The sequence below is a fragment of the Anolis carolinensis genome, chromosome 2 (genome assembly GCF_035594765.1).
Source record: "Anolis carolinensis isolate JA03-04 chromosome 2, rAnoCar3.1.pri, whole genome shotgun sequence".
NCBI classification, from domain to species: Eukaryota; Metazoa; Chordata; class Lepidosauria; order Squamata; family Dactyloidae; genus Anolis; species Anolis carolinensis.
In genome coordinates this window covers 288247505-288272530 of record NC_085842.1, presented here as the reverse complement: position 1 = coordinate 288272530, position 25026 = coordinate 288247505, and the positions used below count along the sequence as shown (strand labels likewise).

General features: G+C 39.2%; 1 protein-coding gene across 6 annotated transcripts in view; it reads left to right on the top strand.

Moving 5' to 3' along the window:
• Window positions 1-1457: 1457 nt before the first annotated feature.
• poc5 (POC5 centriolar protein) overlaps window positions 1458-25026 on the top strand; it is a 38213-nt gene continuing 14644 nt past the window's right edge. For 3 of the 6 annotated variants that reach the window (XM_062972339.1, XM_016990902.2, XM_008102932.3), the window contains exons 1-5: window positions 1458-1615; window positions 7601-7701; window positions 12034-12136; window positions 21376-21486; window positions 22515-22711. In XM_062972339.1, the coding sequence (XP_062828409.1) occupies window positions 7618-7701; window positions 12034-12136; window positions 21376-21486; window positions 22515-22711 (495 nt within the window). In that variant the 5' untranslated portion in view covers window positions 1458-1615; window positions 7601-7617. Of the gene's footprint in view, window positions 1616-5374; window positions 5596-7600; window positions 7702-8482; window positions 8562-12033; window positions 12137-17976; window positions 18082-21375; window positions 21487-22514; window positions 22712-25026 lie in introns of those variants that run through there. The other 3 variants (XM_062972338.1, XM_016990903.2, XM_062972340.1) reach the window with 3 other exon arrangements.

Below are 25026 nucleotides of genomic sequence, written 5' to 3'. Positions count from 1 at the left end.
GCCAGTTAGTGAGTGGAAAGCAATAAATATGCTTACTGAAAGTCAGTTTCACTGAACTGAAAACTCTAATAAATGTAGTGCACCATACAGATTCAAGGATAGTTGTAAAAGGAATCCCACTGGAGCACTGCAGCACACCAAAGTACTTGGGAGTTACCCTGGACCGTGCCCTAACTTACAAGAAGCACTGCTTGACTATCAAGGAAAAGTGGGTGCTAGAAATAACATCACACCAAAGCTGACTGGCACAACTTGGGGATCACAACCAGACACTGTGAAGACATCTACCCTTGTGCTTTGCTACTCTGCTGCTGAATATGCATGCCCAGTGTGGGATACATCTCACCACGTTAAAACAGAGGATGTGACTCTTAATGAGACATGCCGCATTATCACAGGATGTCTACGCCCCACACCACTGGAGAAATTATACTGTTTAGCCGGCATTGCACAACCTGACATGCGCCGGAAATAGCAGCCTGTAATGAAAGAACCAAGGCAGTGACATCTCCGGCCCATCCCATTCGGATATCAGCCAGCACGCCAACGCCTTAAATCAAGAAATAGCTTTCTAAGATTTACAGAGATACGCGCAGGAACACCTCAGCAAGCGAGAGTCCAAAAGTGGCAGGCTAAAACCCGGAACCTTAATCAGTGGCTGACCCCGCATGAGAGACTCCCTCCCGGGCACACACAAGACTGGGTGACTTGGAAGGCGCTGAACTGACTGTGCTCTGGCACCAAGAAATGCAGAGCCAACCTTAAGAAATTGGGCTACAAAGTGGAGTCCACGACATGCGAGTGTGGGGAAGAGCAAACCACAGACCCCATATTACAATGCAGCCTGAGCCCTATCACATGCACAATGTAGGGCCTTCTTACAGCAACACCAGAGGCACTCCAAATGGCTAGATTCTGGTCAAGGGACATTTAGTATAATGCCAAGTTTTTTTAAACTTTGTGTTTCCAAATACATTACAACTTGTACCCTCGGTTCGCTTCTGACACGATAAATAAATACAGCGTTTGATCTGTTTGGCTGTTCCCTCTGTTTTCAGATCCCTTTTCAGAGCCATGGTTGATTTCACATCTCATGACAAAACTACCACAAGTGACAAACATTCCCCCCCGCCCCACATTGTTCTTCCAGACGTTTTGGACTTCAACTCCCAGAACACCTGACCATTGACCAAGCTAGCTGAGGCTTCTGGGAGTTGAAGTCTAACGCGCCTGGAGGAGTGACGTCACCGCCTCAGTCCTGGCCCCTCCTCGCCTCGTCATGCGCCTCTCCCTCAACAGCCTTCTCATTACCCGCCTCTCAAGCCCGGGCTCTCGCCAACGGACCAATCAGAGCACGAGGGAGGCGCCGTTCCATTGCGTCAAAAACCAGGCTGTAGAAAAAAAGCTCTTTGAGGCGGCGTTTCGGTGTTCTTTCTCAAGTCCCGCCTCTGTCTTCGCGATCAAGACGCCGATTGGCTGCCGAGTATCGCCCTGTCAACGGGACTTTAACAAAAAGCCGTCTGGACCAATTAAAGCAGCCCTTTCTTTTCGTGCTGGCAGTTTGAAACTGTCGGGGCTTCTTTTGCTGTGGGAGTGAGGCGTGACGGATAGTCAGGTGAGGAAGGGGGTCTCCTTGGGGTGTCACGGGTTCTGGAACACAATAGGGCAAGCATGGGCAAACTTGGGCCCTCCAGGTGTTTTGGACGACAACTCCCACAATTCCTAACAGCCGGTAGGCTATTAGGAATTGTGGGAGTTGTAGTCCAAAACACCTGGAGGGCCCAAGTTTGCCCATGCCTGCAATAGGGCCATTCTAGGGTGCTTCTAGCGGCTGAGGGGGGGAAGCAAAGGGCCTGAGGCTGTTAGGAATGGTGGGAATTGAAGTCCAAAACACCTGGAGGGCCCAAGTTTATCTGTACCTGTCCCACACATCATATATTGTTTTAGCACAGTTGGCCCCTCATATCCATGAATTCTGTAGCCACAGAGTCAACTGTCCAGGGCTTGAAAGTATTCCCACTCAGAAAAAGGCCACTTTGAATTTCCTTGTGGAGAGAAAAAGCAGGGTATAAATAGACATAATAATAATAATAAAATAATAATAATTCAACAAGCACACCTTGATTTTGCCACTTTATTTAAAGAACATCAGCATTCATTGATTTTGGTCCTGGAACCAAAGCCCAGTAAATACCAAAGGCCCACATTGGTTCATACACTGTAAACTCAAGTAAATGTAATATAATGTTATATTAATATGATATAATATAAATGTAATATAAAGGAAACATACAACCCCCCTGCTGCGTCAGCTCCACTGGCTGCTAGTTTGCAGCCAATTCAGTCAGCGAGCACAATTCAAGGTGCTGGCTTTAGCCTATAAAGCCCTAAACAGTTCTAGCCCAGCTTACCTGTCCGAATGCATCTCCCCCTATGAACTATCCTAGGCACTAAGATCTTCTGGGGAGGGTCTGCTCTTGGTCCCGCTTTTTTCACAGGTGCGGCTGAAGGGGGTGAGAGACAGGGCCTTCTCAGTGGTGGCTCTGGAACTGCCTTCCCTCCTATCCTTTGGAAAACAAGTTAAAACCTAGCTATGGAACCAAAACGTTTGGAGAGTAGCACAGGGCAATATGCAGCTACGAAGTGAATGGCAATATGATTGGAATGGCTTTTGGATTATGATTTTTTGGTTTATGTCTAATGTTTTAACAGCTTATTTATGCATTTATATGTTAATGTGGCATTGAATTATTGCCAATTTGGAACCTGTTCTAAGTCCCCTTTGCGATTGAGATACTTATTTACAATAATAATGATGATGATGAATAATAAGTAACTAAATAAATACATGTTAAATGTCTTCTGTTCCCTGTTGATACATGACAGCCCCATGAATTTCATAAGGTTTTCTTAGGCAAGGAATACGCAATCATGGTTTGCTTTTGCTCTCCTCTGAATATAGTCTACAAGTCACTTTGGGCAAGTCACGCACTCCGAGTCCCAGAAAATCCGGTGGTAGGTTTTTGGAGATGCACAAGAGCAAACTTGGCATTCCCTGGCTGTCTCCCTTCCAAGTAAAAACCAGGTCTGAGCCTAATTAGCTTCTGATATGAGGCAGGAAATGTTGCTTCCAAAAGGGAAATGTTTTAAGCCTGCTGACTCAGGGCCCTTCCACACAGCCATATAGCCCAGAATATCAAGGCAGATAATCCACAATGTGTACTTTGAACTGAGTCCACACTGCCATATAACTCAGGGCCCTTCCAGACAGGCCCTATATCCCAGGATCTGATCCCAGGTGTTCTGTTTATCCCAAATTATCTGGCAGTAGGGACTCATATAATCCAGTTTAAAGCAGAAAACCTGGGGTCAGATCCTGGGATATAGGGCCTGTCTGGAAGGACCCTCAGTTCAAAGCAGATAATTTGGGATTTAATATAGGTGGGTGGAAGGTGCCACTTACTTAAGCCACCTACATATCTGTCATGGTTGCTGCTGCTGCTGCTTCTTTCTTCATTATGGTGTCTGTTGTTAATTAGTAATTCACTTATTCAACTTTTCCCTAGCCATATGAGTTGACATACTTATTAATTTAAGAATTGTGCAAATTGTTCCTCAAATAGATATTTAAGGTTGTAGGCAAATCAAATAAAACAATAACAAAAATCTAGCTATTTATGATAATAAGTTGGGGGTGGGGAGAGACGTTAACCCATTAATTATTTTTTGTTTTTAAAAGTTAGTGGCCATCAACAATTTTAGTCCCTCATATAAAATATGAGAATTATTAAACTGAGCTACTTTATAGGCTTCTTGTTAATATATGGGCTGTTTAATACATAGACACAAATAATGAATATGTATTAAAATTAATTTATAACCATGGGTAATATTAAAATAATTAAAATTAATATTAAGATATTAATTTAAATATTAGAACAAGAAGTGAATGTAATAATTTGATAGTTGCCTTTGGTTGAGGTAGGGAAAAGTCAGCTGTGTTTTTAATGTTTTGTGTGTGTGTGTTTAATGTTTTCACTGTTCGGTTTGGTTTTATTTTTAAAATGGGGGATAGAGGTTAGCCCAGGCATGGGCAAACTAAGGCCCTTGGGCCAAACATGGCCCTCTGGCACTTGTGTCTGGTCTTCCAAATTTTTCCCACCCCCTGGGCATAAGGATGAGTTGGTCCACTGTGTCCTTGTGCCAAAAGGATGGAGAGGAAGGCACATGATGGCTGGGATCCCTCTGGAGTGCTCTTAGCCTGCCGCGTGCCTTCCTTGGGTCCCCCTCCTAGCATAAGGACAAGGTGAGCAGCCCCGTCCTGATGCTGGGAGAATCACGGCCAGGGGAGGAGGCAAGCAGGGCCAGGTGGCTGCAAAGCCTTACCCTCCTTTCAGCATAAGGATGGCACGAGCAACCCCATCCTTATGCTGGGAGGACAGCCTGAGGATGACCTGGTCCCACCCCTCCTCTCAGGCTGTCCCACCCTCCCTCCCGGCCCTTCTGACCAGGCCCAGGGGAAAAATTGCCCATGCCTGGGTTAGCCGCTAGTTTGTGTTGATAAGGATTGGGGAAAATTATGGGGTGGGATGTTATGGGATTATTATTTTAGCGTTTATATTTGTTGGGGGTTTTAGCCTTTTAATTGATGAAGATGAAGATGATGATGATGATGATGATGATGATAAATGGGCTGTGGGCTGTGCTTTGGCCATAATGTGCAATCATCTGTATATTTTTCATTTAATTGTTTATGTCTGGATTAATTATGGATTTTCACATCTGCTATGTATTATTAGCCTTAAGCAACATTTTATACTGATCAAAATAAAATCTCAAATCAGGAATAGAGCTGGGAGGCTGCTGTATTCTGCAAGCTGTTCATACCTTTATTTGAGTAAGTCATCCACAAGAGCAGTAAGCTACTCCATTAATCTTAATCAAGGTCTGCAGACTCTGCTTCCGTGACCTTAAAAGGCTTCTTCTGCAGTAGTGCAATTCAGGTTCTTAGCCTGCAGACTGAACCTGTATTTATAACTTGGAGGGATTTTTTTTAACTCACTGCATATGTGGCTCATAGAATACTGGACCTGTGTTAGCATTCCAAAAATATTGTAAGAACCTTAGTGAGATTATTCTGCAGTGAAGGCTATCTTATTTCCAATTAACTTGTAAGGGAAGTGATATACATTTTATGAAAGTCTTACTTGTTCACTGCAAATAAGAATTCCACAGAGATGAGCTTTCAATTAAAATCCTTTTATTAAGATTTTCTCCACTCTTGTTTTCCTCCTAGTTTTATTGCTTCATTTTGTTCCTTTGATTTCTAACCCTTGTTAATTTGTTGAAAATTATTTTTCTTTTGAACAAAAAGGATTAAAAAGCAAATAACCAAACAATGTAAGAAAGTAACGAAACAGCGAATAAATATCAGTAATAACCAAACAGCAATAAAAACACAGTTGTGCGTCAGAAGAAAGAAAAAATCCAAAAGAAACAATAACAGAATCATCAATTGAGTTTTGAGCTTGTATCTATAGGAGTCCTTCCCTTTATTTTTATACATCTGGAACAAGCGCAGTATGAACTACAGAGGTCAGTATTTGCCTAGAAATACAGCCATTTTGATGCATCTACATTTCATTACATTGTTCTAACTATTTTTTTGAAATTGATTATTTTTGTACACTTATTTTCCTGTGTGCAGTTTAATAGTGTAATGGAATTGAAGATAAAATAATTTTATTAAAAGTATAAATCACTTGTCTGCTCAAGGGGTTTCTCAAAGATGTACAGCTTAAAATGACAGCACAATAGTGCTATAAAATAACAAGAGATTAAAATAAGTTATGGCAATTTTGAAACTGTTTAAATGTCCAATGAAACAGTAATTATCAGCGATCACTAATTTCCAAGTATGATTGTCTTCCAAGTGTAGTATCTTGGTGGTGGGTCCGTAGGTGACTGTGCATTCTTGATCCACATGTTCTTCCACAGTGAGAAAATCGATTTTTAGGTGGAAGGCAGTCCCGGTCAGGGTTGGCTTGATGTTCTTTCCTCTTGACACATTTCTCCCTTTAGCCCTCCATTCATGCCTCTCCAAATTCCACAACATTGTTGGTAAACAGCTGTCCTCCAGTTAGAACACTCAAGGACTCAAGGTTAGAACACTCATCTTTGGGAGATGATGATTGGGCATTTGGACAACATGGCCAGTCCAGCAAAGTTGATTGGTTCAGTGCTGGAGGTCTTTGCTTCTTCCAGCATGCTGACATTTGTTCGCCTGTCTTTCCAAGACAGGATTTTTCGGAGGCAACACTGATGGAATCATTCCAGAAGTTGGGTGTGACGTCTGTTTCACAGGTGTATAACAGGATTGGGAGAACAATAGTTTTATAAACAAGCATCTTGGTATCCCTATGAATATTCCGATCCTCAAACACTCTCTGCTTCATTTGGAAAAATGCTGCAATCATGGAGCCCAAATGGTGTTGGATTTCAGTGTCAATGTTGACTTTTGTGGAGAGGTGGTTGTCAAGCTAGCAGAAATGGTCAACATTTTGTAATGTTTACACCATTAAGCTGATTTCTGGCATTGCAGAGGGATTGATGGGTGCATCCAGGTACAACATTTTTGTTTTCCCAATGTTCAGGATGCCCGAAGCAGCATTTTGACATGAAGGCCATGTTGGCAAAAGGGGGTGTTTGGGAAGAAGATAGGGAATGTAGGGAATGTTACATAGATAAGGACCATCTGGTAGTATTTTGAGAATCGAAAGTGTAGCTTGTGTTTTGGGAATTGAAAGAAGAAACTGAGAGCACATTCTGACCAGGAGGGGTGGGGATTAGTTTCTTGATATATACCAGGGAAGGGGAGGGGAAAGTTAGAACTGACTTTCTTGAATTCTGGCAAGAACGAAAAATAAAGACTTGGTTTCCAGTGAACTTCATTTTGAGTGTGTCTTGATTCCAAAAAGCTTCCAGGTTCTGGCATTAAGTCAGTTCTCACTTTTCATCAATCATCCCATGATTATGTGGTTAACCATGCACACTATGATTAATCATGCACACTATGGAGGACTGAGACCAGCTGAGTCCCAAGGCAGTTGGTCCTGCGGAACTTACCACCAGAGAAGTGACCTCAAAATCGACCTCTCCGGTGTTGGAAACAAGAGTGAGGAACAACCAATTATGAGATTACCTCTGAGTTCAACTCCAGTCCCCGTGGGGAAAGGAGTGACCATGCATAAAAAAGCATTCTCAAGTGCGACCGAGGAGGCAGTTGGGGAACCCTCCTCTGGAGCCAGGCATTTAGAGGAAAAGGTGGATGCTGTGGAGAGCATGCTGCAAACTTTCTCATTCCAGCTAAATTCCACATTCATTATATTCATTTGAGAGAGAGAGCAAGGTGATAGTCTTCTTCCAACTCGCACATCAAACTGGATAGGAAAGAGTTTGTGAATCATCCAAAATAGCTGCTTCTCATTTGGACCCATTAATTATTTTGTGACAATGTACCATTAGGGGCATGTTGGCCACTTGAAAGAAATTGGATTCTTGCTGAATTTTTAAAAAATCATATTTTGGGTTTCTTTTGTAGGAATTTCTTAATGCGGAATGTCATCTTCTGAAGAGAAAAACGCAAGTCCTTTTTTACCCAAAGACTCTGATCAGGACAGTTCTGTCTCTTCAGAACTACAGGTAGGCCAGCAATTGCGTTTTAGGGAAACTTGTGCATCTCTTAAGGACTGTTAACCTATTGCATCTTTTAAGTCCTATTCATTTGTTAATGCATCCGCATATATGAAATGAAATATAGTATATATGGTGTTTGTTTGTTTTTTAGAGTATAATTGTCAATGTGGTCTGCTGCTCAGATTTTAATCTCTTGGGCATGCCATTTTCTAGATGTTAATAGCAGAGTAGAAAGTGGGCCTGCAGTCCTGGCACTCTGCACATGTTTGGTCAAAATGTTCTCTTGGCAGCCATCCATAAGTGCCCACTGTAATTGCAAGTCAAATTACCCTGCTTTTATTGCTACTGCCCATACCTAGGCAAACATGGTTTGAGTCTTGCATGCCTCCTTTCCAGAGAAGAGGAAGCCAGAATTAGATCTAACATAGCTTACATTGGTAGGTGGTGTAAGCTGTTAGAAATTAGAAAATTGTTTCTGTTTCCCTGTGCCAAAGCCAAACTGTCCACTTGGCTTAGGACAATACCACATTAGCATTTTAAAGCGGGCTCTCCCACTCTCCTATCGTGTGGTCGCCTCCTTCAAAAATCTGGGAAATTTAGTTTAGGGAACCAAGAATCTATCTGAGAATTCCAAAGGCTCTGCTCTAAACTACATTTCCCAGAATTCTGCAGGAGGCAATCATACAATAGCCCAAGATAGATGATAACTTGGAAGGCCGTTTTAGGTTTGGCTGTGAGCAGTGCTGTCCAAAACTATTTGTAAGTTCCCATCTGACTTACCTTCTAGTCTCCAGCCAAAGGAGGGATGGAAACCTTGCCTTGGACCTAACAGCTGACCTGTTTCCTAACTAATCAGGCCATCAAAGGTATATTATTCTGTGTGGCCCCTAGTTTTTAAGAAAATAGTCCTTGATTTTTTTTTTAACATTTCTGCTTAATGAATGTACATTTCATTTTTACATCAGTTTTTATTATCCTGGTGGGCAGGAAAGTGATAAATATTATAAATAAAGTTCATGTTCCATCCATGTAGCTGGGCAAGTGACACCAACTGGAAACTCCTAGTTGGTGAATGTTGTATCTTCTAGGTCAAAATGACTGGGCTAGTTTTGGAATTTGTTGTGTCAACAAACTGTCATATTCTTAATTATTTATATTCTTCTTAATGTAATCTATCTAAAGTTATGAAGGAAAATCATAAAAACCAATGTAGATTTTCAATAATTGGAGATCTACATCAGTTTTGAAATATGATTTTCCTTCATATCTTTAAATAGATTACATCAAGAAGAATATAAATGCTCAAGAATATGACAATTTGTTGACACAACACAATTTCTACATAGAGACAGAAAAAAAAATCCCAAAATAGGTCTGAGGTTAAGAGTGTTACTTGTTCTTCTGAGACTATGTAACCTAAATGATTTTCTGGAACTAAATGGGCTTCCAGTAGGAGAGTAATCAGTGACCTGATTCCTATTAATTGCTCCGACTATATGTGTTGAATCAGTTGATGAAAGTTGGCTAATACCTTTGTGAACCCCATTGGTTAAATAAGTCTAATGTGAACTACCAAAAGAATTCAGGCCATAGATCATAGCAACTATTTACTTTTCATTCAGAATCAATGATTTTTCAAAACTGTCCTCAAGAGGTATAGTGTCATTCTGTTAGAATACTTTACAGAAGTTCATCTCTTGCTTTGTTGCTGGAGCAGGTTTCTATATAAATTCTAGGCAGAAATTTAAAAATGTAATGCATCCAAAGTGAGTGGCATTGTAGCTTGGAGTTCTTTGCCTTATATCAAACAGTTCTAATCTTGTGCAATTTGTTTATTTGTTTTAAAAATATATCTTGTCCTGTATCAAAAGTGCACTGGTAAAATAGTTATTAACAGGTTGAAACAGTTTAAAAGAATGGAAACAATTTAAAACAGTTTAAAAACCGTGCGCAACATTTTCTTTAAAGATGTCATAGGCACTATATTTGGACATCACTCATCCAGTATACAAATTTACATAAAGATCTGCTTCCTGTCTGCCCTAAGCTTTTATCCATGTAACATTTCATTCATTTGTCAAGAAGAATGCAAACCCATATGCTTGCCATAGAAAAGGTTTTTTTAAAAAAAAATTGGAATCGGATATTACGTATCAGAATATGGGTCTGGGATATCTGATATTCTAAGGTGAGGATGGGAAACTGCAACATGTTTTCTGACCTTGTATCCTCTGAGGTCTACATGGATTGTTAAAAATGCACTTCAGTGCTTTTGCTTTTTTAAAAAAAATAGTATTGTTTCTGGGAGAGGCAATTTATCCTTGTTTTTTAGCCAAGAAAGGACAATTTGGGGGTCTGAAGAAACCAAAGGCCACCAAAAGAGCTCATGGGCTACACTATTCTTAACTTCTATAGAAATATAAATTAAGTGCTGTGCAATGATCTGTACCTTCCTCTCTCTCTCTCTCTCTCTCTCTCTCTCTCTCTCTCTCTCTCTCTCTCTCTCTCTCTTTAACCTTGGAAGAATGGGCTATCTTATCTTCTGAGCACTGATGGTCTCTGACTTATTGTAATCATGAATAATGGAACCAGGATTGTACTCCTATCTTCACCAGACAGTATAATCAGTCAAGACCATGGCAGCAGTGTTTGTTGCAGTGCCATATGATTATGTCTATTAGCTATATTCAGGGGTGGATGACAGCCAGGGGCAGCTGGAGACTTCTAAGCCAGAGGAGGCAGTGAATGAATTTGCTCTGAGTTTAACTGCAGACTTGGAAGTAACTATCCAAGGTTCTGAAGCCAGTCCCTCATAGATATAGCACCTTGAAAAGTTCCTTTAAGACTTGAGTGAAACCCAGCATGAATTTACTGTATCCTTGACACAAAAACCACCAGCTGCCCCTGGTGTCAGTGATAGATGTAGCTGTCCTCTTTGGTTCAACACATCTGTTCCCCCCCCCCCCACACACACACACTGGAATCAATGGAGCCTATTTTAAAGCTTAATTGTTTATGTGAGGAGTTTCTAATTGTTCAGGGGCAGCTCATGTACAAGTAAAATTTAAGAAAGCTTCCCAGTAGTTGCATTCCAGTTTTTCTAGCGTAACTGATGTGCAGAAAGATAAAAAGTTGGGGTGTATGTGTGAGAGAGAATAAGAGTATATTGCCTGTAGCTGTTTATCATAACAGATAGAAAGTGAGTGTGGGTGACTACAGAAGGCCAACTAGGAGGGATTGTGGCCCTTGAGCTCTGCTTAAAATTATTACTAGAAAGGATCCAGGTAAGATTAGGGTCTTTTATCCAAGTAGGGCAAGGGTATCCTAATGTCTGTGACTTGTTGAAATTTTATTTCTCATAAGAATTGCAAACTATCCCAGCTTTTAAAAAATGGTTATGTTTATGTTATAATCCTCTACCTCTAGATGTACTGGATTAGAGTACCTTTACCACTGTGATCCATTTTTAGCTTAAGTGAGCACTTGGCATTTGGCTAAGATACAATGTTCAGTGCTGGGTAGGGATGATAGAAGTTATGAGCCAAAATGTCCAAAGTACCAATATTTCTGAAGGTTCTTCACCTTTGTTGCAGAAATGTACTCAGTGTCCCACTGTACCCACCTTTCTACTGCTGGGAAACCCTTCAGAGTCAGTTTGAGAAGACTCCAAGAGCTGTGGTTTTTTGTTTGTTGGTTTTTTGTGCTATATTTGTCAGTTTTCAGACATTCTTTCTTGAGCCTAATAAATGTCAATGCAACATATAAACAAGATTGATGTTGACATTGCTGTCATTTCTTTGTTATTGTTAATTTCTATGAAAGTATGTTTGACTTGGGTGACCAATAGTGAGGTTTAACAGCACAGAAATGTTAGCTTTAAACAACGCCTACTAAACCTTTAGTAGGCTTTGAGGATAAGTTCTTGATTACTTATGACCTGGTTCCTTTACAAGGAGTTGTTATCTCCTCACAGAGTTCCTTCTAGCCTTCTCAGTTTTGCTTTATCACTGGTTTTACGCAAATGGATCTCCAGGTAGTTGATTAGAGACCATTTTCCCTCTGATAACCATCTTGCTACCTTGGTGCAATCATTGTGATGCAGTGTGTAGTAAAAAAAAATTTTTTCAATGGAAAATACAGGACAGTTTGCCAGAAAATTCTCTTGTTTTGATGGTTAAGAGTTAGAAATTCAGTTCATAGATCTGAATTGAAGATGTATACATGATTGGATGTAGTCTCTCCACCAATGTAGGCTGAAACAGCAGCATGACTGTCTATTCTTACATTTTGTATTCGGAAGTGATGACGTTACCATTCTTTGTGGTTCTTTTATGGTAGGATGAATATGAAGAACTGCTTCGCTATGCTGTAGTTACTCCAAAGTTCGAGCCAAGTGTATTACGACAGTCAGTTCACACAGAGGTTCATCAGAAATCTGCAGGTAATTTGTTACCGGGACCAGTATATGCTGGTTGCTTTGGAATTATATTTTGAAGGGAACTTTCACTAAAATGAGATATACTGCTCCATAGATTTTGCCACTGAAAGAATGAAGTTCTGCCACATATCCTTTCAGAGATGGATGGATTACCCCGGTTAAACATGAACTAGTTACATTATTGACCAGTGAATTTTCTGCATGCTGTTCTGCTTTTTAATTTCACACTGGTCTGTTTGTTGCAATATTATTCTTGTTAAAGAGTGGAATAGTCCAATTCCTTCCCTGTGGCCTTCAGGTGCCTCTGTGTACCGTATCTTCTTTTTTCCCTTTGGGGCTTAAAATATTTTTTTTGCTCTTGTGCTGTGTGCGTTTTCTCAAGAATGGTATTGCAGCATATAAAATGATATCACAGCATTTGTGGTATGGTATTGCATATGCTGTAGGTGATACCATATGCAAAACATTCTAGAGTATTTTTTCTTATTCTATCATGCTATTTTCCTTAGTTTGTTTCAAGAGCATCAGTCTTTGAGAAACATACAATAGAATACAAGTGGGATACAGTGTCAAAAACTCTTCAAGCAGAGCATATGTTCAGTCATCAAAACAATGACCCTTTTCATAGTTCAGATCAGAATTACTTTGAAATATGCTCAATGATTTTCAGGGCAACTTTTTAAATACTACTGGTAATTTTCCATTGCCATAACATTTACTCTATAATAAGATTTATTTCAAAGAAATGGAAATTTCACAGTACATATTAGTTTATCATATATTTTTACACATTTCGTATTCAAAGTAGATAAGTTCTGGCAAACTAAACACAGTCCTTCATATCAGATCATTATGTTCCTCGTTTTGTGGGATATCATCATCATCATCATTTAATTACTTATTAATCGCGCTCCATCCACGATGCTCTAGGTGATTTACAAGATAAAATTGTAAAGGATAAAAATACATACATACAAATATTGATAAAATTAACATAGATTAAAAGCTCTAGTAAAGAGCCAGGTCTTGAGTGCTAGGGTAAAAGGCCCTAACTCAGGCATGGCTCTCATATAGGGCGGCAAGGCATTCCATAAGGCAGGGGCAGAAATAGAAAAAGCTCTGCATCTGGTCCTTTCCAAGTGCACTTCTCTAGGACCTGGTACATAAAGTAAGTCTCGTTGGGATGGTCGTTGTGACCTCCGATGATGGGAGAAGGAGAGACGGCCCCTAAGGTAAGATGGGCCCTGGCCGTAAAGAGTTTTAAAGGTCAGAACTAGCATCTTATATAGACCACGGTAATCAGTTGGAAGCCAATGCAGATGCTGCAGCACTGGTGTTATGTGGCATTTCATGGGTGTTCTTGTGAGTAGCCTGGCTGCTGCATTCTGAACAATACAGAGCTTTCGGGTCGTGGACATCGGAAGGCCAACATACAGGGCGTTGCAATAGTCTAGCCTAGACGTGACCGTGGCATGGATGACTGTTGCCAGCGCCTCATCAGATAGATAGGGTGCCAGTTGCCTCGCTTGTCGTAGGTGGAAAAAGGCCTGTTTGCTGGCAGCAGTGACTTGAGCTTCCATTGTTAGCTGCGAATCTAAAACGACACCCAGGCTCTTAACGGTAGGCGAAGGAGATAGGGCAGCACCATCGAAGGTGGGTAGCAAGATAGCATCTACTTGAAAGGCAAAGTGATTGATATTTATTAATTTGCTTTTAGTCATTGTTTTCTAGGTAAGAGTTTATTTATTGAGGTTTTTCTAAAAAATAACATTTGCATCAATATATACTCTTTTGAAAATATGAAAAGTTTTAAATTATCTTCCATTCCTCTAATCCAGGGGTCCCCAAACTTTTTAAACAGGGGGCCAGTTCACGATCCTTCAGACCATTGGAGGGCCGGACTATAGTTGGCCACCGAGCAATAATAATAATTATTAATAATAATAACAACAACAATAATAAAAAAGAGGGTTGGAAGAGACCCTTTGGGCTATTGAGTCCAATCCCCTTCTGCCTTTGTGTACCAAAAGCACAAGCAAAGCACCCCTGACAGATGGCCATCCAGCCTCAATGTTAATAACAATAAAAACAACAACAACAACAACAACAACAATATAATAATAATAAAGAGGTTTGGAAGAGACCCCTTGGGCCATTAGCCAAACCCACTTTTGCCTTTGTGCACCAAAAGCACAACCAAAGCATCCCTGACAGATGGCCATCCAGCCTCAATGTTATTAATAATAGTAATAGTAATAATAATAATAATAAGGGTTGTAAGAGAAGAAGAGACCCCTTGGGTCATTTAGCCCAACCCCCTTCTGCCCTTGTGCCGTGGGGGCCGGATAAATGGCTTCGATGGGCCGCATCTGGCCCCCGGGCCTTAGTTTGGGGACCCCTGCTCTAATCTTTCAAGGCTTTCAAAAAGCGTGACATCCCTATAGTTCCAATTTTTATTGTTTTTATTCAAAATTGCAAAGCTTTGTTAAAGCGTTGATTTGGTAAGCAAAAACAAAACTAGCACAGCTTTAAATGGAAAGAATTGCATAAAATCTATGAAATACAATAATTCTTGATTAGATTTGGCTCATATGTACAATAGTTTAATGCTGGGAATACACTCTTACTTATGCAAATAGATGGTTTTGCCTTCTGTTAGCTTGACACAGAAGCACAATGATGATCATGTGGTCCCTCGCTTCTGCTTTCTATTTCAGACACAGCTTCAGTGGAATAAAAAGAAATACTGGTTATTTTGTCCAGAAAGCAAGCCTTAGGGGAAAGGAAACATATACAGAGGAGCTTTACTATCTCTTTTAGTGTTAAATGCCTGGGATGTTTGTTTCTAATTTGGGCATAACAAAAAGGACTTTCTTGGATACTACTGGTTGGCACTGGGATTTTCCATGGATGATAAAAAGAAGAAAACTTTCATATTCACGTACTCCATGCACACAGACTGCAAACATTAATTTCTGCACTCCATCTTCCACAATCATCCAGTTCTCAGAACTGTATTCCAAAAAAATAGCATTTTCAAATTCTGTCTTTGAAATTATTTGTATTATTTATTTGTATTATTTCCACCCTAATTTTTTACCTCCACTTCTTTTTCTTTTTAAATTGTTACCATAGCATGATAGTTTCAAAAGTTTCAGATGGGACCTGGAAGGATTCATTTCTGAAATCCTGGAGAACCATTACCAACCAGTGTCGAAACTGCTAGGCTCCACTGTTCAGTAGTCAGTCTCAGAATGAGGCAGGTTTCTGTGTTTTATTACATTAAAAATCTATGGTACATTCTAGTGTAATTTCTTCTCTGACAACATGAAAAGAAATTCAACCTCAGCTGTGCACACCCATTTTCTATGAACTAGGGGAGGGGGAAGAAACTGTCAGAAGGCAGTAAGTAGCCCAAAGTATCTACTGCATATACTTGTGCATAAGTTTAGAACCTTTCATTTTAAAAAATCAACCCAAAAAACCTGGGTCAACTTAGGCCCAAGTAAAAAAAAAAAAAAAAGGAACCATCCTCTTTTCTAAGTGATGAAAGACAAGAGTTTAGTTTGTCCTACAGAAACCTAAAAGAAGCATTAACGCCCTCTACACTCTCTGCTACTGCATCATTTCTGGCCTTTTTGAATGTCTAAATGGGAAAATTGTGGTGGTTCTTCCTCTCACAGAAGCACTGAAGCTGGTTACAACCTATAAAGCCTTAAATTATTCAGGTCCTGCTTATCTTCGAGACCGCATTTCCCCCTGTGAACCGGCACGGGCTCTAGGATCTACCAGGGAGGCCCTCCTCTCACTCCCACAACCATCACAAGTGCAGTTGGTGGGAATGAGAGGGGGGGGCTTCTTGGTGGTGGCCCCCGGCTTTGGAATTCCCTTTCGCGGGAAATCAGACAAGCCCCAACATTGCCCACCTTATATAAGGACTTGAAAACTTGGTTGTTTCAGCTTGCTTTTGACAATGCCTAGTCCCTGGTCACAGATGCCCAGGTTCCACAGAATATGCTACTCTTTTCACTTTATCCAAACCCGGCTCTATCTATGCTGCTTGCACTACCCCATGCCCGGCCCTTGTATATTCCGATCACGCCCATCATACTACAATAACTGGTTTTGCTGAGTATTGTTACACGGCCATTTATATTCTTATGTTTTATTGAATGTGTGTTTATAACAGTTTTGTTACTTTTTGTTACTTTATTTTAACCTGCTTTTTGCTTTGATGGATTGTTTGTATTTGGGTCTATGGGCATTTTGTCCCGTATGTAAGCTGCCCCCAGTCCCATTTGGGAGATGATGGTGGGATATAAGAATAAAGTTATTATTGAGATGGAGGGTTTGTTCTTCTTTTAAGAACTCTCAAAACACTTAAGTTCTTGCCTTTCGCCACTCTGCTGTACTTAACTTTTATCAAAAAGTAACCATCCCCTTTTCTGACTAGAGAAGAGCAAACCTTTTAGAATTCCTGGGTGGGAAAATGGTAACTGTGATAGCCAGGGATGATATAGGCACTTCTCTCTCTCTCTCTATGGAATGACCCTTGACTTATCCATGGGGCATATCCAAATCCACAATTTTGTTCCCACAATATTCCATTTATACACGAGGTTGGCTTATATAGGTAAATACCTGAATTATTCCTGCTAAAGCAAACCCAAAGAATATAAACTTTTGAGTCCTTCCAGTGTCCCCCAAATTTCCAGGTTCTCCCTCCAGAGAGGAAGATTGCAAGTGACCATTTCAGTGCTTTGTGTCACAGCACTTGAAACATCTCAGTTGGCAACCACTGGAACAACCCCCTCTGACTTGTAGGTGGAAATGGAAGAAGAGAACCTTCATAGTCCAACTGCAAAGATATAACATGAGATTAGTAAGAAAAATATAATCTTAGGGATATGGAGTAGGACTCATTGAATGTCATTCCAGATCATCATAGATAGGTTTTATCTGATAAAGGAGAGGGGTAGCAGGGACTTAACACAAACTGGCTTTAGCTACCAAGGGCAACCCCAACTTACGGATCATGTTTATTGTCTTCTTTTCCTAGACTTATTGTATTCCTTAACACTCTTATTACATATATATCGCTTACCTTTTATCCAAGGAGCTTAGAATAGCATATATGATTTTTCCTCCAATAAGATAGGGTAAGGCAATAAATCATTCATTGAATATGTCACTGAATCAAACACTAAATCACACTGCTTCTCAGCTTTTTACTTTCTTCCAGTATTTGTAACAGGCACCCCTGTGCCTTTTACCCCATTTTTTCTCTCCTTTAGATTTTGAACTTGTTGGTATGTTCTTTTTATTTTTATCCATACCGGCAGTATCCAATACTGTCATTGTGCTTCTCTCTGTGTGAGAGATACATTCCTCTCTCCCTCCTCCAGCCCTAATGCACTCTAAGGGCTCCAAAGCATTGAGAATCTGTGAAGCATGAGAGCATGAGTTTTCATTATGAAGGAAAGCTGCGTAATGGAAGGTCTCCAAGTCCCAAAACTATTACAAGAGTTGCATTGGATTTCGACTATTAAGCACTTTCAGTAACCATGAGTTAAATAGAGAGATCTTGCATTCATCCGAAATCAGATCCAGATTTTAATTCTTTGTTGGAGATAAAACATTCAAATAATAATGCAGTATTATTCACCTTTTACAGCAGATCAGCACATGCCAAAAAGCTGTTATGTCTCTGGCACTGAATAAGAGACAAAAACATGAAGTTGTAAATAGTTTTTGTTGTCCCAAAAAGTTTGGTTGAGGATGCTTTGCTCATGTACATCTTTTCAACGACAGATTATGTACATTGATAAAACTGCTAAGATTCAAATAATTGCAAGACTCTAGAATTCTAAACAGTTCTCAGAACAGTTGCAAGATGCTCCGCTACTGGATACTCATATGGCGAGAAAACTCTTAGTTACTCTTTCAGGGTAAGTTTTGATTAGTTGTAGCATAAAAGCATCCAAGTGTAGATGACAAAATACTGTTATAAGGTTGTTAAAACCTGGTGATCACAATTTTACTGCTACTTAGTTGAGCCTATCTCTTTAATGATTCCAGCTCACCCTTTAACCAGTGAACATGGACAAGATGGAATAGCTTCTAGCACTTGAGGAATGAAAGGTAGCAAAATGGTTATCAGATAGAGTGATATAGTTAAACATTCCTTATCCTAGATTCAGAAATCCAAAATACTCCAAAATTATCCTCGTGGGAGGCTGAGAGAGGGACACCTAAACTTTCTGATTATTCATTGTATATAAGTTTTGTTTCATGTACAATATTGTATATCATATTATCTTTAGACTATGTGTATAAGGTGTATATGAAACACAAATGAGTATTGTGTGTTTAGACTTAAATTCCCATTTCGAAGATATCTCGTTTTCTGCCAGTATTCTAAAATCTGAAATCCAAAGGGTTTTGGTACTAAGTATTTCTGATAAAAGATTGTCAGGGTCGGCAACCTTTCTTCCAAAGTGTGGTCAGAGGCAGTCCGAGATTCAAGTCAAAATCTGTCCAAGGCAAAAGGAGCAAGCAAAGCAAATTCCAATGTCCATTCCAGAAGCTCAAATGCACAGAGTCTCACCAAAAAGTCCAAATCTGAAATCCAAAGAGCCTAGTTTGAGATTCAAGGCACAAGGGTCACCAAAGCTTACCAGCTATAGTACCAACACAACATTTTTTTCCAGCAACAAAAGGTTATAAATTCCAGTACTTTATGCTACTCCTGAAAAGTCCTTAATAGCTGCGAGATTCTCTTTTGAGCCAGCTGATTGGACCTTTGCAGCTGGTGCAATCGGGTCCAGCCGGGGAGAGTTAAATTCTGCTCTTTCTCCTGAAGAGGCTCAGGTGCTTCTATGCCTGGAGGGTCTTAGTCCTGCTCAGCAGTAGAAATCTCAGTGTTAGACTGCTCTTCCACCTGAGGCTCAGATTCTGCTGCTAGGAGGAAACCCTCCTCCCCATCATCCTGACAAAGATAAAGTCTGCCCTTTGAAGGGGAGATAACACAGGTTTATAACATTACAGGTGTACTTCAATTAACAAAGTTTGTGTGTCTTTGGGCATTCCATCTTGAATAGAAAATTTAGTACCAGAGGCAGAAATACATAAGGGATGCCCGCCTCCTCAGCTCCACTTATGATTTCTTTATTGGTGGGCAGACTTATCGAGATCTATGCTTCTGAAGTGATCTGATGAGATAGGCATATCTGTCTTCTCTTATTCTCTCTATTGGGCTTTTCATGCCTTTTTATTAAGGGAATTTGGAGGCAGCTATTGATTACTTGAGTAAAATCCTGTTTCTTTTCCACCTTGGATTGCAGCCTCATGTTGTACCGTGGACATCAGACTGCAATCCAACACTGAACATTGAAAGTCTATATTTCTCTAGACTTAACAAAGCCTGAACTGTGCCTGTAATCTTGTTCACAATGGAAGCTTTGTTTATGTATTTTGTTGAAATACATGTTGGAATATACATGTAAAAATGATTTCTTTTACAATACATGTAACAAAACATTTTCGTTGTCTTTTCCTATTTTTATATTCTTTGTACCTAAGGACAGGCATTGATATCTGCCATGACTAACATAAAATCAAGATTGTGAACGATGACCATTTTCCTTCAGTACAGAATTTCTAAAGGCTGTATTCAAATAGCAGAAGAAGGGTATGGAAAGCCTTACGTAGAGGGGGTTGGAATGTAAAAAGGACTGAAAATAAAATGAAATAGAATGAAACAAATTGATTTTAAAAGAAATTTTACATATCAAGGTTGAATTTGGTACTGTATTGCAATCTGGGCTAGCATCAATTTTTTATAGCCTGAATTGTCAAAGCATTTACTTCCATGGATTCAAGGGCAACTTCCTTCTTTCTCAGCACCTTGTCTTAATGATTTTCCTGCCAAAATTCAGTGGCACAGTGGCAAACAAAGTACATCTTAAAAGTGCAAATATTTTGCATTTAAACAAGGTGCCTATTCTGCTCCTTATATAGATGTATACTTTTGCAAGTCCCAGAGAACCACAAATCTGTTGCAAAGAAAGCATTGACCTCATTGTTAACATGTAAAAGCGGGTGCACTTCAAGGGAAAGTGCTGTTTTCCTCATGGTTGTGCCACCAAATGTTGATAGCAAAATCATGAAGATCCCAAAGAAACAGAAAAATGGGTAAGACGAGGCATACCCCCACTGTTCCCTTCTTAGAGAATCCTGATTCTGTTATGTTTCGTTAAATGAGTTTTTAATCTACCTGATCTTCTGTGAGACTCTCCAGCTTTTTATTAAAATGTAAACTTTGGGGTTTGCTGTCATCTTATGAATTGTATTGTTAGTGGGGATGTGGATATCCAGGGGTTGTAATGGTTTTCCAAAACTTTGAAATTGAAAAAAAAATCTGTTTTATTGCTTAGGTCTATTTTACTATAGTAGGAGCTCCATTTCCTACTAACAAGCCTTGCTGAGAAATAACAGATCTAGGGATAAGTCCTGTAAGGAATACCAGAATAAAGTATGCTGCAGTGTTCAATCTAGCATTTCAATACTCCAACATTTAATTTCCTGTCCAGCGTTATCGATTTAGTTAATTAAATCTACAAGCTTATAGCCGTGGTGACTCACCTCCATCTGGTTGTGTATCTTCTTTCTCAGGTGTTGGCCTTTAGGTTTTGAACTGCTATAGTTTATTGAGCCAGTCTAGAAGCCGACTACCATCTCTGATCCCTGAAGGATGTCGTTAAAATTACAGTTGGAAGGAGATTGTATTTATTCTTTTAGAATATAATGGACGGCAATTATTTTATTTTTATCCAAATTCTCTTTTCAGGGAAAGTATCAATTAAATAAGACTACATATTCTTGAGGGAAATGTGTAGCTTGTTTTTGAGCCACCATCACTGCAGCTGCCCCCAAGCCTTTATACAGCTCCATTTGTTCTGATAACATTACTCCCAATAAGTGCACTTCATTGTGGCCAAAGTGTTTTTATCCAGACTGCATTTCCCATCTGACAAAACTAGTATGATTGCATAGGAAGCCATTTTCTTATATGCATGATCATTGTCTAGCTGTCTTTTTTTCTGGTTTTAGAGACGTTAAAAAATAACAGTTGCTGGATCAAAAATTTAAGTGTTTTAAATCAGTGACATGAATAAGTGTAGCATTTTGGAGAACTTTGAACTACCTTGTCCAGACCTAATCATTTCTTGTATTTTAACCAGGAAAAGGTCCAGTAATGGATGGGCGTAGACTTGAAACCGCAGGTCCAAGTTGGAGAAAACATGGTAGAGCTCCTGATTTTGCACCATCTACTCGGACAACAAGGATAGAAGGTATAACTGCTGTTTTATCATTCAGCTCAATGTGCATATCAAGCAGAGTGGGGATAATAATTTTACCACAATAAACAAATTAAAAAATCTTGTGGTTATACTGAGATATGATTTCTCACCCAAGCTAAAGCAAGTACCTACATAGGGATTTGAATCAACACTCTTTTTTATATCACATACCTCCCTGTCTTGTTCAGAACTATGTGCGAACTTCGTCTGCACAATGGTTGTATATGATTACAGAATGTGTATAGTGGCTGTTGGAATAAGGATAAACAAGGGGTAATACTTATGTGGAATGCAATATTGGCTTTTAGCTTTTTCCTGTGATAAGTTAGCCGCTCCATCACAGTGTCAAAGGCATGTGTGCAATTACTACGAAATGGCCTTAGACTACGATTTCTGGATGGCGTGATTTTAATATTGAGTGTAATGTTTTTAAATGTTTATATGTATTAATTTTAATTAAATTTATTTTAAGCTCCATGTTTTGTATGTGTTTAAGGCATTGAATAATTGCCATATGTAAGCTGCCTTGAGTCCCCTTCAGGGTATAAATAGGGTAAATAAATAAATAAATTTTTCTAATATGGCACAACACTTCATACATTTAGAGAAAACAAAATTATTGCCTTCAAAAAGTACCCCTTTCCTTTCAGCAGGTTTCAGGAATTACAAACATCAGTTTTGCGAAAGTGAAATGTGTTTTTATTTTTTTTTACTTCTAGGAGAGTTGTATTAGCCAGTTGCAGCAAAAATAGCAGTCTTGTGACATTCAGTGGACATTTTCAAGAGCCTGCTTGATCATATGCCCTTTATGTGTATGAGTAATTGGATTGGATTCTAGTCTGTTTAATGTAATAGTGTACTAGAACTTAATCGAACAATAAATGTGTTACTTTTTAAAGTGCCACTTGATTTTTTGTTACTTTTATATGAAGAAAAAGATAGCATTGGTCTTTTAAACATTTTGACATAATGCAGTCCAATAATAGATATCAGAATTTCATTTTTTTTTTAAACATCAGTTTCAACAGCAATAAAGGAGCCATCACGCACAGATATGGAAGGACTTTGCCCTGTTGATTCAGAAGAAAGTTCTTCTCAAGAGTCCTCATGTTTTCAGAGGGATCTTCAGGAGTCAAATGTGACTGATCTAAGCCTTTCAGATGAAAGAGTGACCCAAATAGAGAGCATACTTGATCTCTGGAGTGGAAGCCTTAAGGTATTTATAGTTTTGTGTATTGTAATATTTTCATAAAGATTTGGAGTTGAAATGTAAATGGGAACAACACTGATATCCTTTCATAAAGTAGGAATGGAGCAGAAGGCAGACAATAGTACTATACTGATGTGGAGAAATGAGCTCATGGTTGTTTCTGTGTATTTGTATGGCATTATATTATCAAAGACCTCTGTATTGAATGCCTTTTACGCATATATTTGTGTGTATTTTTAAAAAAAACCTTTGACGTAATCACTAGTATAGTAATATCAACTTTTAGCCGGAAGAAAAATCTATGCAAATTACTAAACACATCTGGAGGCTGTTTGATATGGTCTATTGACTTAGTCAATAAACTTAACTTACCTTCTTAAATCTGGGCAGGAGGGACTTATCTTTTTCCTATTCTGTGCCTCTATATTTTGCATAACCAAGTCCAAGCTGTGAGGCTTAAATGTAAAATGACAGTCCCCCTGCTGTAAACTCGAATGCTCCTGAAATTATATTCCTATTTATATTTTTGTTATGTTGAAAAAATTATTAGTGATTACATATAAAGTATAATTGGAGCCTTAGTTTACTAACATAAAATACATACTTTTATCATGCTCCTCATGATTGAAAAAGAACAATTAAATCAAAAAGGCTGATCAAATATGACACCTCTCATTTTTTTGTATGCAGAATCTAACCAAGCTGGCATCTGATTTTTAGTTCAACATGTTATTGAGCTGTAGCTGCTAGCATCCTCACCATTGGTTATGCTGCCTGATGGAGTTGGGACTTTAGTCCAACAACATTTAGAAGGCCATACCCTATACACTGGCGATGGGACATCTTCAGAACAGTAGAGGATAACAGGCAGACTCATGAAATACAGGCAGGCTGCATGGCACACACACCTTTTGTTTCCAACATCTTTCAACTTTTTCTTACCATCATCTACTGCCTGAAATGACTGTTTCACTCTGCATAATTGTCGAGTCAGATATGATATAGGTATATGTATTTTCCCTATTGGAGCCCCAGTGCGAAGTGTGTTAAAGCACTGAGCTGCTGAACTTGCAGACCGAAAGGTCCCGGGTTCAAACCCTGGGAGCGGCGGGAGCAGCCGCTGTTAGCTCTAGCTTCTGCCAATCTAGCAGTTCGAAAACATGCCAATGTGAGTAGATCAATAGGTACCGTTCCGGTGGGAAGGTAACGGCGCTCCATTCAATCATGCCGGCCAAATGACCTTGGAGGTGTCTACAGACAACGCCGGCTCTTCGGCTTAGAAATGGAGATGAGCACCAACCCCCAGAGTCAGACATGACTGGACTTAATGTCAGGGGAAAACCTTTACCTACCTTTTTATTTTCCCTATAAACCTAACTTCTTAAATAACGACTGTCAAAATAGCACCTCAAAGTCTTATCTGGGTGATTGGTTCATCCAATGACACATGCTGCTAAAATATAATGAAAGATTTCCCCTTCTCAGAATTGGATTACTTGAGTGTCATATTTGAATGACCCTTTTACATTTGCCTCTTAAATAATAGTAGATTTTTTTTAAAAAAAGACTTCTATCTTGGGTTCTGAGATAATGGCCATATATTAAGCTTTTGCTCTAATCCACAAGAAGGGCCAAATAGATTTTATGTATTCATGAATTCAGAATTTTGTGAGCAGATTCTTTTTAGCAGAGGTGCTCACTTAGGAAACTTCCTAGTGTTAAGTTAGCCCTTTCTGGACAGCAGCTGGAAAAGTTTAATTCTGGAAGGATGTTGCTTTCTTGTACCAGGAAATGCTATAGTTGTTAAATCTCTTCTTACGTTTGATTAGAAATCTCTCTTAACCAGTTGTATCATGACTGTAGAAATAAGTAATATGCTTTTTAATGAATATTTTAATACATGTCCTCATTATCTTTTGGAATTACATAGTTGTAAGTGCCATGGGCTTGTAGCACTAATTGGAATGTATGTTGTTGGACTGAATCTTTTATATTTTTTTTCTTTAAATTAGCAATGTAGTTGATTGTTTTAAACAGACCTAAAACTTCAGAGTTATTCTGTAAACTCATTTGAGTCCCACTTTTGTGGAAACTTCAGTTATAAGCAAAACGATTAATTGATGGACACTCTATTGCATGAAAAAGAAGACCAAACTATATCCTGAGAGTCCTCAAAGTACAATATTTCAATAATATTTTGCTGCTATTCAGAGCCTCTATTGGTAAAGTATTGAGACTTGTGCTTAAAATGAATCTAGCAAGTGTTCTATTGTCATCATATAACCAACCAGATTTTGAAGAATTATTCTTTTTTCCCCATT